Source organism: Saccoglossus kowalevskii, chromosome 9, assembly GCF_978046115.1.
Source record: "Saccoglossus kowalevskii chromosome 9, keSacKowa6.1, whole genome shotgun sequence".
Lineage (NCBI taxonomy): Eukaryota > Metazoa > Hemichordata > Enteropneusta > Harrimaniidae > Saccoglossus > Saccoglossus kowalevskii.
Window position 1 is genome coordinate 28380654 of NC_140649.1, and position 15750 is coordinate 28396403.

General features: G+C 37.6%; 1 protein-coding gene across 1 annotated transcript; it reads left to right on the forward strand.

Moving 5' to 3' along the window:
- Positions 1–2196: 2196 nt before the first annotated feature.
- On the forward strand, positions 2197–12443 carry LOC144361224 (arylsulfatase B-like). The gene is made up of 18 exons (XM_085504054.1): positions 2197–2253; positions 2773–2954; positions 3121–3172; positions 3775–3878; positions 4604–4716; positions 5244–5305; positions 5881–5982; positions 6177–6432; positions 6675–6845; positions 7346–7443; positions 7674–7737; positions 8105–8202; positions 8389–8525; positions 10653–10711; positions 10798–10915; positions 11321–11391; positions 11559–11648; positions 12101–12443. The coding sequence occupies exons 1-18, from the start codon at positions 2197–2199 to the stop codon at positions 12271–12273; spliced, it is 2007 nt and encodes a 668-aa protein (XP_085360180.1). The 3' UTR covers positions 12274–12443.
- The last annotated feature ends 3307 nt before the right edge of the window (positions 12444–15750 follow it).

Consider the following 15750-nt stretch of genomic DNA (forward strand, 5'->3'; position numbering starts at 1 on the left):
GAACTAGAATATCATCCATATGGCTAATTACCCCATCTAGTCCTTCAAGGACATCTGATAGGGTGCGTTGAAATATTTCTGGAGCCGAACTTATACCAAATGGAAGACGATTAAAGCAATATCTCCCAAACGGTGTTATGAAGGGTTGTGAGAAGCTTTGAATCATCATCCTGACACTGTAGCACCAGTATCTAATTTGAAGTGTGTGTCATGACCGTTTACCTTTATTTCTGCACTCCAGTAGTCATCACTTCCATATACTTCTCAGAGAAAAGGAATCTGTAACTCTTCAAGGTTGTGTACCTAATTTATTTTACTGCTTTCTTGTCTTGTACCATGGCAAACTTTTGTTTGTTGAGCGAGTCTCTGGCAGGACATATACAATGATCGTGGCGTTGACCCCCACACCATCGACAGCTATCTTGTGTTTGTGTGCTAGTACGACTGTAACCATGTTTGTCACTTTTCTTTGGCTGTGCTATATATTTCTGGTTAGTTCTACGGGATGCAGTTGGGTGTTTTACAAAATCAACATTACTTGGCTTTATACTAGTGTCCCCACGAACTAGTTCACGACTTTGTTTTCTATCTTCGGCCTGACGACATGTTTGTACAACAATAGCGAGTGTAAGGGTTGATTTCATTTGCAGGTGGTCAGACAATGAGTCATCTAAATCTCCTTCAACGATTCTGTCCTTTTCAAGATAATCTTTCAGCACATCATAATCATAGTCTTCAGCTAAGCGATATAAATCTTGTATGAAGACATCAATGGGTTCCCCATGTGTTTGGACCCGTTTATTGAATCGTGCTCGCTCCACTATTATATTACGACGAACTTGCTAATAGTCATTCATGGCTTTTTTTCACATCCTCATATGTGAAGGTTTCCTCGTCAATTCGCAGTGTTGTGAGGATATCATCTGCACAATCTCCCATGACATACAGTAGTGTACTGACCTGTTCATGTTCTGTCTTGTTTTGGGAACATGAAGCCATTCTGTATCGTTCAAAACGTTTCAGCCATTTTGGCCACAGTTCTGCTTGTTTTGGTCCGGTTGATCCATCAAATTTCTCGGGAATTGGAAGTTGAGTTGCCAGTTGTGGTGTTCCTGGAATTGCTTGGTTTTGATCTGCCATTTTTGTGAGTCAAAACACCGCTGCTACCATGTAATATTCGCTAATAAAACAACAGACTATTAGGTCAGGTTAAACTTACAGACATGAGGTTTACTCAACTGTAACACGAACAAGCATACAGAGCAAAAGTATCTGGATATATGGCCACTAGAGGGCGCTATATGTATTATCATATATTGGTTATCTTTACAAGGTACAAACCTTCTCTCTTTTGAATGCACAGCAAGATTTAGCAAGGCTGTACATAAATTATTAAAAAGAAACATGGTAAAAAAGTACTATATTTAACTTTTTACAAAATGATAAGAGGTTTAAATTTGGAACTTTTATAGCCATTTTAATTATGAGCATTAGCAAACTTCTTCCTGAGTGAATGCTTATGCAAATTAGCATTATCTCCACTTGTGTTTTTGAGTTTACCATGGAAGTCTAAATAGCTCTAACTTTTATCAGTTGTTTACTAACAAATGAACGTCTGGGTGTATAAATAGTATGTTTTGTTTTCATATTACAAAATTGTCAAGCAGGATGTGTGCCGTATAGTCAATCCCGGTCAGTATTTCACACTTTTAATGTCATTGTCCGAGAATGCAAAGCTTTAAAAATAAGCCCAGACGTCTTTTTGTTCGTAGAGACATCGTCAGGATAGTGTGAAAATTTCAAAACAAACTGACAAAAACTGTGGGAGCAAATAAATTTTCAATATATTCGACCAACCAGAAAACACGAACGGAGATATTGTCCGTTTCGTGGAAATGGGGTTAATCGCATCACGGCAACATTCCAAAATCTATCATACGCCGACGCTTACTGGTGTTCAATTGTCAGATAAAACAATGAAATAAAAATATTCAGAATTCGAGGGAAATGGACGTAAAATCGTCCGTGGAGTCAAAAATACATACATACATACAGTTATATAAACATAGCGATCGCCATTGGGTGGCTTGAGTCTGAATTTAGCTTTCCTCAAACCTTTAAAAAATACTTTGTATCAAGCAGTGTTTCGCCATTTCTCGTGAAATGAATCGTGCGAAGTTATATGACTAGGTTGAAATGGGCCGTAATAAAGCTGAAGATAAGGGTGAAAAAGTTCACTTATCATTTACAACTGTATGCTCTGCAATTTTAACACTATCTAGCCAAGACTGTCGGGGTAAGAAAAAGCAAAAAAAAAATAAATAAAATAAAATTCACTCCGAGTGCCCACGAACCTCCATCTATACCGTAAGTTATTAAATAACGAATAACTTGTCGTGGTGAATATAACTCGCCTGCATTGACAAAGCTATATAGAACGACTGCTTTTATATTTGCCAACCTGCAGCGAACAATGTCAGTATACCAGAATCTTTCTATTACTGATTTGACTGTACAGTATACTTGTCAGTTTTTTTTTTTGTTTTCGTAAATTACATTGACAATCCTTGCTGTATACGACTATTGTTCAAGGATCTGCGATTTGGTATATTATTCCCACTATGATGCAATGCTCCACAAATTATACACACAATATACTAGCTGTGTTATGTTTTTGTATTTCACCTTATAAATCATTGATTAGTATTGTCAGTACAAACCATTGGTCATCAACTCTCCGCATTAAAGTTTATAAGGTTCATGTTATGCTAGTGTGAACTTCCCTCATTTGTTTTATCGGTAGATAAACCACACATTGTGCTAATACTTGGACAAGATTTAGGGTGGAATACCGTAGGATGGCACAACCCAGAAATCAAGATGCCTGTCCTCAATCAACTCGCCGCTGATGGCGTCATATTCAACCAATCATACGTTCAACCTACGAGTACACCGTAAGTGACACTACCATTAATGTTTCTGGAATGTAGTTCAGTCAACATTAATATCAAATATGTATCATACTAAATCGTAAAATATCCATGAATTGCTTAAAGTATAAATCTTGGAATTATCTGTACATTTGTTTAATTATGTTTGCATGTATGTTTCATTCTGCAGATCAAGAGCTGCTCTATTCACCGGATATTATCCGTTCAAAATTAAAAGACAGGTATTTTTTGTTAATGGAACATAATCTAGTCAATCAGATTGTCTCTTTGTCTATGCTTTAAAACTAAGTGCTTCGGTGTACATTATTAATACAACGTTAGGACAAGGTATGCGAATTGACGACACAAAATCGACAGGGTTCATACTGTTTAATTTTTATAGAAGATTTTTTTAAAACCATAATGAATAATATATTTTATGAAAGTTCACACTAATTACGAACCGGTCTCACGATTGATGCAAACCATGCAAGTGGTAATTTTTTTAAATGTCTATTTTTGAGTTTTCACTAAAATATGTTGTTAAATTTACTAAAAAATTCTGGCGATGTATTGCCAATATTTATGACATCTTCAATCTCATGAACGAGTGTTAGTCTTATGAGTGCCAGTTGAGCAAAACACATTTGATTGATAATTATTTTGATGTCAAACCTGGAACTAGGATATACACTTATCTGCCTATTGATAGATCAGTAGTGGAGCTGTTGCATTGATTATTTATTTTTCTCAGATAATTAAAAATAGCTATGAATTCTATGAAGTATAAACAAATGTATTTTGATTAAGATTTTAATACATCCTTTTCTATTATTATTTACAGCATCAACTTCTGCTCAACCTTGAAGCTGATGGGCTTTCTTTGGATCTTAAGACATTGCCAGAAAGGCTGAAGGATGCTGGGTATCTAACTCACCTAGTGGGAAAGTAAGTAGACTGCAAAAAACAGTTTGTTTGATAACTTTGAGTTTGATAACATTAGGTTGTAATTTTGTGATTGCAAAATCAAAATACATATCAATTTCATTTGCATGCCTTTTTTTGTCAAATGCTTCACGAATGTTAATGCGCAAGTCGGATTTATGTTTCAAACCAAAATCCAGATCAATGTGATAGGTGGTTCTTACTAAAACAAACATTTTCTGTAATTTCTCGAGACATCCTGTACAGAGGCCATGCGAGCACTAAAATTTGAAATGACAATTGTTGACTTCTAACTCTCATCTACATGCTAAACAGATGATGCACCAACATTCCAGCTCTATTTGCCAATATAAAGTAGGGGAATAGAACGTTTTCACTTGTAAACCATCCAGCCAAACTACGCGGACAATGATCAGACGTTTCACAAAGTTAAACGTACTTATTATTCACATGTTAAAAACTGAACTTTCAATCAATGTCGGTTTTGGCAATTACAATATGGCGTAATTATGGCCGCCAAACCATGTCCTTAATCCCAATTTTTAAAGTCAAATGCATCCGTTGATATTAACTTCTAGATATCAAGATTTTAAGAACATCCCCGGCGTTGTGGTTCGGGAAACTGTCATTGACTTAGCTGATAACGCTTAAACGTAGAGATATCAGATTCGACCGAATAGAAATACACATTACAGAGACAATCAAGTTCGTGCGGTTTTTATTTGTAGATGGCATTTAGGATTCTGTAAGGAGGAGTATCTTCCAAATAAACGTGGTTTGGATTCTTTCTATGGTTGGCTGACAACGGAAACCAGCTTCTATAGTAAAGAGAGTGGATTGGGTAAGTATTGTAAAGTACGGGAAAAACACTATTGGAACAATATAAAACTGTTCTAAAGTCGAGCATATTGTTTGTATTTAAAAGAACTGAGTCAACAATCAAAGTCGAAAATACTGTTTTAGTCACTGTCCAGTGTTTTCGTTATTATAATGGAAGGATGTTTTGTATCAATTTGCTGAAAAAAACAGAAATCCTCAGATGAAACTTTGCCAGAAACTACTACATTTCTGATCAGATTCTTACCCAAACAATTATCACTGGACACGATATTGAATCTCATCTTTTGAAACCAAAAATTGCAGATGATGCTACAATTAATATTTTTATCAACGCCAAAAAAGTCAGATGAACTAAAAGATATTTGTGCATTTATTATAATATCTAACATAAAACATGCCTCATTTTGACATATATATTTCAAAAGCTTTAATGAAATAGATGACTTCCTCTGCAGTTACGTGCCAGTATATTTGTATCTTTGTTTGTATGGCGTTTTTGAATAATGATTTATTTCGTCACCCATCTAGATTCAGGGTATGATTTCCGCGACAACACCGGAGTGGTACAAGAAAGTGAAACTTATCTCCCAGTGAGTATAAAGTCGCAAATGGATGTTTCAACTCAAACTTAGATCTTGGTGGCCAAAAATATAAACACAAGGTTTGAAAATATACAATTTCAAAATGTGAAACTTTCTCTATTCTCGGCTTCGTTATTTCTCAATCGAAATCTAATTTGGGCTTGATGTTGTCAGCTCCCGGAAATTAGTATAACATTGTCAACTCCAATATAACGAACATAACACAGATCGTAGTGATGATTGTACCACATGATCCAATTCAACCTATTTTAACTGGGTCCAAATTTCCCTTTGCAATCATCCATTTTTAAACAAAATTCGCTTTGTATAGCCTTTTTTCAGTCTCCAATTATGGCAAACTCCTTTCGATCGCCCAACGATCGGACGTTGCAGTAAGCGTGGCCCAGTCTTGACCATCATAATTTGTTCATGCAAAAACAGTTAATGATAATTAATGATATAAGCATAATTTGGTAATTTTGGGTTGTACAAAAATCTATGGTTATTTTTACATAACTTTTTTTTTACAAAACATGATAACAATTGTTCAATTGTACTTACATTTTATTTTTTCTTCTCTAAAGTTCATGCTTGCTGAAAGAGCAGTAGATATAGTAATGGGACATTACAAGGAATATCCACTATTTCTTGAGTTCAGTATGGCATTGCCTGGAAAGTCTATTGAGGTAACTCACTTATTATTTGGGTACACAGCAGACTAACGCATTGGTACAAAAATTCCCCCCTCTATGGCATCCGCGGTCAATATTGACATTTTAAAATCCTAATCCAGCTTCGACTGTGACTTAACATTCCTATACGAGAATTACAGTCCCTGCCACATAGGGCACATCTATAAACTGGTTTCTCCTGATTTTAGTTGTCTGGACAGTGTACATCTTCAGTTGGATCTGTTGTTTGCAAGTTCCTCCCAGTGTTCTGTGTCAATATCAAGAGCCCTCTTGCAAACATCCTTGAAACGCAGCTGTGGCCGTCCGGCGTTTCTCTTTCTGAGATCAGTTCTTCATTGGAAAAGGTCTTTGGGGATTCGGCCATCCGACGGACGTGGCCTAACCAGCGTAGTCTGCATTGTCTGAGAAGAGTGAACATGGTTGGGAGGCCAGCACGAGACATTGGTAACTTTGTCCTTTAATGATATCCACAGGATGCGACGAATACACCTCATGTGAAAGGCATTTAGCCTGCTTGACATAGGTAGACCACGTTTCGCTTCCATAGAGAAGTGTGCTGTGGACACAAGTTTTGTACAGACATTTTGGTCTTGACAGAGAGTATAGGGTTTTCCCAGACTCATGTGGTGAGACGGGCAAGTGAAGTTGCAGCCGTTCCAATCTTCTTGTCAATCTCCTTATCCAAGGAGAGATTGTTACTGGCAGTGGACCCGAGGTATGTGAGATAATTCACAAACTTCAGTTTATAGTCACTGTGGAGGTGCCTCTACACCCTGACCCAACACATGCCTGGGAGAAGCGATCCATCAAGACTGGAGTCCCTGCTCTGTATGCGCTGTATCATCAGCGAAAACTAGGTCTCCAATCAGAGCTTTACATACCTTTATTTTGGCCCTTAGGCGACTGATGTTGAACAGCCTGCCATCTGAGGTAGATTCCCTCTGTTGCGGTACCAAAGGCATGTTTTACGAGCAAGGCGAAGAAGATCCTGAGCAATAAAGGAGCAAGAACACAGCATTGTTTACTCCGCTGTGTAATGGCTCGGATATGCTGCAGTACCGTTCCCTTCATGTTGGTGTGGAAGAATTCAATGACGCTTTGCAGATTGAGTGGACAGCCTATTTTGGGTAGGATCTTGAAGAGGCCCTCTCTGCTAACCGTATCAAATGCCTTAGTGAGATCGATGAAAGCGATGTATAGGGGCATACTCTGTTCTCTGCACTTCTCTTGCAGGTGACGTTCAGTAAGTTGTTGTAGGCGGGCTGGGATGACTTTAGCATAGACCTTGCCAACCACGCTGAGCAGTGAGATACCTCGGTAGTTGTTGCAGTCACTTCTCTATCCCTTGTTTTTGTAGAGGATGACAATCTTGGTATCTCGCATGTCCTGTGGGACTGCACCTTCCTTTCGGCACTAATAGAGAAGTTCATGCAGCGGGAGTATTGCAGTATTTTAGTAGGTCAGACAGGATTACATCGCTGCTTTGTGATTTACCTGTGGTCAGACTGTCGTTGGCTTTGTTGAGCTCAGCGTCGAGTTCATCCATTGTTGGCAGACATTCAATGGCATCGAGGGCTGGGGGGCACAGTGTTTTGAAATTTGTGTAATCCATCACAGAAGACAATTAAGATATAGTTTAGAATAATAGATTCTATTAATTACGTGTATGCGTGGTTGTTTCCTAGGTACCCCAGGACTATGAAGATTTGTATTCATATATCGAAGATGATCGGACCAGGAAATTGTATGGTATGTATCTTGTTGTTGATATGTAATCAAATACTAACATGTGGTGTAACTATTTGCAAGATTATCGAACCAGTGACACAAGGTTCTTCGATAATATAAAGTCTTCCGTCTGTTCTGATAAAATGGTCCATATGGTGCACAGGTTTACTATGCACCAATACCTCAGCCACTTTTAGCTTGCCAATGAAGTATTTTAACGGGACAAATCGGATCATTGAATAGTCCATACCTGACTGTATATTGAGATACATTGGTATTAACCACTTTTTCATTGAGTATTGTAGTGTATGGCACGACCAAGAGTCTACACTATATAAATATTCTCAGCGGTTAAATAGAAAAAAAAAACATTATTTACTTTTTTCAGGAAAGTTGTCTGCAATGGACAATTCAATTGGCCTTTTGGTGGAGGCGTTGAAGACACGTGGAATGTGGAACGATACGCTATTTATATTCACATCTGACGTAAGTGATCAATTTTCAATTTGTGTAGTCATTGGACAGTTTTTAGTACATGTTCACTTCGTTTTCATTTCGTTGATTTTCTTCAAAATGTTATGAAGTATTGTTGACTTCTCATTCGAATCAGAAGACCGACTCAGATTGTTCCTTTATGACACAATATGTATTTTGTTATGTTCATTTAAACAGAATGGAGCAGCAGCGTCTCAATCCGGGTCCAATTGGCCATTACGGGGAGATATTGGAACACTCTATGAAGGCGCTACTCGTATACCAACATTTGTCTATGGGAGTATGTTGAATAAGACTGGATACGTAAATAACGAGTAAGTACTTGCCGGACAGATTTATTAATATTAATATAGTCAATTCATTGTTATTTGAAATACCCAAATAAAATATCCCCGTTCGTGTAATATACACCGAAGTGTTTTGGACTAAATCTAAAGCCAGAAATTAATATTTAGCTCATTTTATTCAGAGCACTAATTGTGAATACACGTAACTGGTGTGCACTGTCAGAACCAACCGTATTTGTTGCCTTTGTTTGAACATTCGATACCCATTTACATATTGTCGTCCACACGCATTATGTGTTATTGAAGTTATTTGTGCAAATTAACATTGTAATAATGGAATGATGAGTAAAGCAACCATACCTCGGATGTATATGGTATGGCATATGCTTGTATTTTTCACGGGTCACTCATCGTTACCCACCAATCACCTGACCACCCCAGTCAGTAGTATAACATCAACCCCAGTACTTGAGTGATGGTTATGTATTGCTGGGAAAGGATTGACCAGCTTTGTTATTAGTCCCAAACAATTGTTCAGCTTGGAATGTGTGTGAACCCCTCATTAGTATGCAAGAATGTAGGAATGTACCAAGAAAATTGTTTTTCTGGAGTAAATTGTAGTGCATTTTACTTATGAAAGGTCAAAAAGTGCATGGAGATTTTATGAAAATGTGTGGATGTTAACAGAATGATGTCGTTTGGTCACAGTTGCGCAATAAATGATGAACTATTTTGGGCGTAGCAATAAAATGTGTCACACGTGTGCATGGATTCCAATAGTTTGTGCTGTGAAAAAAATAAGTATTGTGTAATTTGTAGTGAGAATGTATTCAAATAGATTTATGTTTATGAATCTTGTTTCTTTTAAAAATTGTTCATAAAAATGTTTTTTATACTTTTTCGATGGATTGAATTTACAAATGATGAGTTATTTTGTTATATCATCACTCGAATTATGTGTAACGAATTTCTGATAGTTTAGGCTTTTTTTGTTCTTACGAATGGGAAGACATTTACTGGTGTACAGTGGACACCGATAAAAGCGAAGTTGTGAAATCATGGTACTGTTTCGGTATTACACAACTTGCAGTTATCTTTTGATGGATTTTGTGTGACTGGCCGTGTTATCGAACTGTAGTATTATGTAAATCAGCCCCGGGAAAATCTACAAGCAAAGTTTAAATTGCCATTTTCACACTGCGTTATAACGTGGAGTCGTCATCTAAGTATCACAATTGTCCGTCTCGTGTTCCGCAGCGCATTAAAAAAAACTTTTGAATTTGGGGGACTTTGTGTGACTGACCGTGGTGTTTGTAAACTTTAGTCAAACTGTAGTAGTGTGTAAATTTGCCACAACGTGGAGTAGCCACCGTCTCTTGTTTACCAACTCATTGAAATACGTTTCTGCCTCAACGAAGGCTGAAAAGCGATTTTCCATTTACTTCACTGTTATAAATCAACTGTATTAGCTTCCTTCGAACTTCTTATTGCCATCGGGATTATGTCTACTACACTCGGCGGTGTAGTGCGTATTGATCTTCTTGTATGAAACGCACTCGAAGCCGGAAATCGACGGCAAATCGGGATGGTCTCTTGACCGCAGTACGCTTGGCTAAGAACTTACACATACCCACTATTATGGGAATAGTGCATCGTGGGTAGTACTGTATTGATCGAGGTGAAACAAACATGGCTGCCGTAATGCATGTTGTTCGACTACATCGCCTGTGTTTCTCTTTCTGTCTTAAAGTTCTCTGTTTTCTTTGATTTCTGTTATTTCAATTAAACAGCGATTTGGCTGTGGCCATGCATTTAGTCGTTGTCAACTGTTTTTCTCTAATTGGTTGATTGTCATTGTAACATACGTAACAGTCCCTAGTTGAACAGTAGTCATTTTTAAGGTTCAAAATAAACAAAGATGATTATTTAATTTAGTTTAATTCCTTCAGTTAAACATTGAGTTTCCAAAATAAATAATAACACGTACCCTCAAGTATACTTCAAGTTTTCATCAAGTCAAAGTCATTGAAATTGCTTTTCTGCCTGCTCACCATTGCTTCAAAACACACCTTTAAATACTCTTTATTTTCCCAGCATCGACATGGCTCTACCGACTCTTGTTCATATTTAATTTCTATTTGTTTTCTATTTCAGGTTAATGCATATTGTTGATTTGCATAAAACAATAATTGAATTGGCTGGAGCTACAACTGGTGAGATTTTAAAACTATTTCAAAATAAGATGGTTCATCACATAGTGCTTTAACTTCTATAATCTTCATTGTATTATACTTGACAGAGTCTGATATTGATGGTATGGATATGTGGAAGACAATCTCAAAAGGTAAACCATCGCCAAGAACAGAATTTGTATATAATATCGATGATGACGAGCTGTCCCCTGGTGCTGCCATCAGGTAACAATGCGCATATCTGTGTGTGAATGTGACTCTAATTATCATTTAATTTGTTTAGTAAACTCTGTTTTCCGAACTTATACAAGACGGGACCTCTGAAACTATGCATAATATAATACCTTGATAATCCATAATTTAACACCTCTTGGCTTCATTACTGAACAATGACATGTACAATGAGATGTGTACGTATGTGTAAGTGGAGGTGCTTTGAACGCCATCACATGCGTCATTGTGGATGCTTACAACTGTTATGTAATTGAAAAAGTAAACATTACTGATATTTTTACCTCTCTTTGTGGTTCGAATTGCTTACCATAGAATGAATTATATTGTTTTTTGGCGGCCAGCTGAATAAAAACATGTTTTATGCAATCTCGTGCTGACTGTTTAGTATGTTTCTAGGGTCGGGGATTATAAACTGATCACAGGAAATCCGAATTCAATGTATCCAATACGATTGTTGGATACCACAGGTAAATACACATACATTTTCTATTTATAACTCATTGGATTCAATATGCAGAAAGATTACTGTATGGCTGCCATAGTGTGGACACTGAAGGTAATGAATTTGCAGTTATTGTATGTCAATATTAATTAATTGCATAATCTAATGTATGTCAATGTATTGGTATTGTAGATGATTGGTGGAACTATGGTGACGACGAACCGATACCGATTGGAAATGAACCACCCCCAGTAAACGTGACATACTTATTCAATATTATAGGTGTGATTGACATACTTTTATTTCGTCGTGGTGTCTTGACATGTATCGCAATAGTTCGATGGTGGAAATAATCGACATTTCCGTAAATACCTTAATGTCACACTCGCAATCAATTAGGAACTGACTATTTTTATTGTATCCAGTCAAAAACTGACCGTATGACAGACGAAGTCAAAGATTTATTCAACATACAGATATTCATTGTTGTAAAAAAAATTTAATTGTGGTATACTTTAGTAAAACCACTTATATACAATTCTAGATGAAAGTGACAATTAACATTGAACCCGGTTACGTTGTTTGTGAATATAATATAGCATTTGCTTTGACTTAACGTTGCATGCACATTACCCATTATATCTAAAATTTTGAAATTGTTTTATATTGTGTGAATGAAGTAATGTATTTCATGAAATATACACGCCATCTAACGACACATTTTTTTTATGCAGGTGATCCCGAGGAAAGAAACAACATCGCGGAAATCTATACAGTCAAAGTAGAGGAATTACTTCATCGCTTGGATGAATACCGCGAACATCTAGTTCCGCCAGAAAATCGAATAATTGACCCAGCCGGCGACCCCGTGAATTTTGGTGGTGTTTGGTCGCCAGGCTGGTGTTAGAGGTACTGATGCGTATACCCCAAGCATATTACCCAGGCCTATTGTATTCTTATGCTACGTATTACCACTTCCAGTCTTATAACGACGTGTAGAGTATCCCATTTGTTACTTTTAGACTAGTGTGGGTGAAGGAGGTCTATACAGAATAAAATATTCAATACAATATATAACATATGTCTATTTTATTTAACAACACACTAAGGCAGGCTTTAGTGCAGCTGGAGTGTGGATACACAACCACTGTCAAATGGTTGTAATGTCCTGTATATGATGCTCATAATATCTCATGAAAATGAGACACGTGAATCTTGAAAGTTTTGGCTGAGAACAACAAAACGGTGTACAAGAGGCTTTAAAAATACCTATACTGGCCATTAGTAAATCGAGTTAGATAGTTGTGATACCAAGATGAACTTCACTAACTATATCGGTCAGTCACTTTTAGTAGAATGATCATTATGAATATTTACAGCTACTTAGCCTGCTCCGATGATAATGCTTGATATGTTCTATACTAGGTATACTAGAAGCACACATTTTTTAATTATTTTTTAATTGCACGAGCTAGAACGTCAAGAAAGAATTTTCAGAATGTATCGTAGCAGGCGCTCTCACTCTCTCTCTCTCTCTCTCTCTCTCTCTCTCTCTCTCTCTCTCTCTCTCTCTCACACACACGAACACACACACACACACACGCTAATAAATACACGTCAATTAAACTAACGGAGTTTATTACACAAAAGATGGATAAAACTACTAAGATCAGTGACATGGAATATACATTATTTTACTTTCTTTTTTTTTGTTTGAGTAAATAATCAAAAAAGAATGGGTTAAAACCTGAGTAATACTAGTATATAAAAAATGGCTGAAATAAATAGAATATACATTTTCAAACGTGGTTAAGTATTCGATTATAATAAAAAAACGAGAAAAAACAAGTAACATCGAAAAGACAATACACACTTTTTTTTCTAATCAGAATCGCTCATCTGTGATAAAAAAAAATATGAAATCGATAGTTTTATATAGAGGGTATAAGTTATATATATACATGTGAAATTTGAAAAGCATAAGTCATCTAGTAAAACTGCGTGGGAAAAATATTTGTCGTAAATAGGGAGGTTGAATCCGGTCACGTTTTCAATATATCTGTTCACATAAATGTCATTCAAATGTCTATCACGCGTGAAAGAGTCGGCTACGGACTTCATAGGTTCCCCTCGACATCTGCACAGCAAGTAATACAGGACGTATTGACCACACACTGTAGAGAACGGAGCTTGTAGTATTTGGTGATTGTAGATCTATGTACACACGTTTTTATCGAGAAATCTCTTAAATTCCATGTACTAGGGTTGACTACCGTACGTGTCAAAATATTCTCCGTGGTAGGGATCCTTCAGATAAAAAGCCACCCAATGCGTCCCGCCTCCGCTACTGTCATCGGTGTGTGATACGAACGCTGCAGGATACTCCAATACTTTTGCCTTAGGCAGTTGATCTCTAGCATAAACGCTGCAGAACACATTTCTAGTGTACGGATTAGTCGACAGAATACGATCCAGTTGATTCGTGTCCATCGCAGCTAGAAATCGGTCAATACGTTTCTGTCTCTGTCAATCTCGATAACGTTGTCGTATTCAGCATAAATCAAAACAGACACAGTCTCAGTCAATGCTTGTCTGAACTGAATCTCAAGACCAATCTTTCCTTTTTGTATCAAATTGAGGTCATAATCATTGTCCGATTCGTCGGGAGTGAGGTCAAATGCGAAGATTGTGTACCCTTCGGGATATTCGTCTCGAGTGATGCCGTTGCCTTGGTCTTGACCAATTGTAATAAACCATGATACAACTTCTGCCATAACTCGCCGTGAAGTTCGTCTTCAATGGCTTTGCAGGAACTTGCTGACTACTTTGAATGCGGGATTTTCGGTTGAACTGATCTAGCAGAACTGATTTTTACTTCGATGTAATTTCAGTCTAACTTCCACCCCATTGAGTAAATACTTTGGTTGAAAAAATATGTCTCCGTGTATTCGTCCAATCATGTTGACCGTCTTACTGGGCGATGTATTCGCGTATCGACGTTTGAGTCCCATGTTAGCGTCATCATCATCGGCCCTCGGGTTTGCGATATTCATTTTTCCAGCGGTGTCCTTCTCAAAATTCTCCACACCAATCTGCGTTGATTTGGCATCCGCTCCATAATTCAATAGCGTTTCGATCATGACTCTGTAAGAATAGGTGGGAGATGCGTCCGACATCTGCTTTCCATTTAGGTACATGTTGATTTGATTGAAGAGGGAATGCAACCACAAGTTTGCAGGCCCTACAGTGGCGTCCGCAGCCAAATTACTTCCATTGGCATTCGTGATTTTAGCCTAGATGTGCAAAAGCGTAGAACCAATATCGATGTAGTCTTTTCCGACCGAAGGTATTACGAATTCGATTGGACCATTGGCTATATTTGTGAGTGGGTTTACATCTTCATCGCTTTCGATACTTGTCTGTGTCGGAGGAATAGTAAAGAGATCGAGTTCTGCGCATTCGCAGGAGTGATCATGTACAAAAGCCATGATGTTCAGTCGAATATATCTTGAGATCTTCTCCTCTTTTTAGCCTTGGCAGAATAGACACGTCTCGTTGTTGTCTTCTTTCTTTTAATGGTGCATCCGTTTGAGAGGGTCTTCCAAATAAATTGCTCAATACTGAAGAAGTAATTTGACGACCCGCAGTCTTTGCTCTACTCGAAGCCACTTTTTAAAGGTTTTTCCCCATATACACCGTCACCTAGAATACCCTAGCCGGCATCGATGGCTGGTTTTGACACTGCTTTCATACCTTGTGTTAACAGAGGTGCGGGCGATCTCGCCAATCGAGAAAACATACTTCCGATTCCATATCCGAGTTGCAGTTTTGCACCAGAAAATACAGATTCTCGTCCAATCAGATTCATGTGGTCATTTCTAAACTCAGCGTCACGATCACACGTCCGTGTTGAAATGGCACCTTCTCCCCCGTATCAATCTCCACAGTCTCGAATGTCGACCGACGTTCGAATCAGGAGAAAGTATGGTTTGTTGTAAGTGTGATTAACGCTATCTCCGTGGGTTCATTCAATGTTGAATATTCTCAAGAGAGGTATGGACATGTCACTGACCATTTGGTGTTTCACTATATTGCAATACATGTAGAGGGAATACAAACTTCGGCAAGATAGGGACTAGTGCATCTTTCATTTATAATTGTTGTATTTGAGGGAAATCCTAACAGTTCGGCCAATCCACCCATCAAGATTACACAAGCCCCTTCTTCAACCGCTACGGCCACTCTCCTAGACCTCGAAGTATATGTCATCAGTATTCATCTGACAGATCTTTTTTCTTGAATCACGTCTAAAATCATTTCAATCGAGTTCTAGTAGACCGGATTCAATATCAGTTCTCAGTGACCTCTCAGATTGGGTGAGGCA

Bases quoted from the DNA above. Each gene is read 5' to 3' on its own strand.
- LOC144361224 (XM_085504054.1), top strand. From the start codon at position 2,197: ATGGGCCGTAATAAAGCTGAAGATAAGGGTGAAAAAGTTCACTTATCA. The intron at 5,306-5,880 runs GTGAGTATAAAG...TCTTCTCTAAAG, and splicing joins AAAGTGAAACTTATCTCCCA to TTCATGCTTGCTGAAAGAGC. The intron at 8,526-10,652 runs GTAAGTACTTGC...TTTCTATTTCAG, and splicing joins ACTGGATACGTAAATAACGA to GTTAATGCATATTGTTGATT.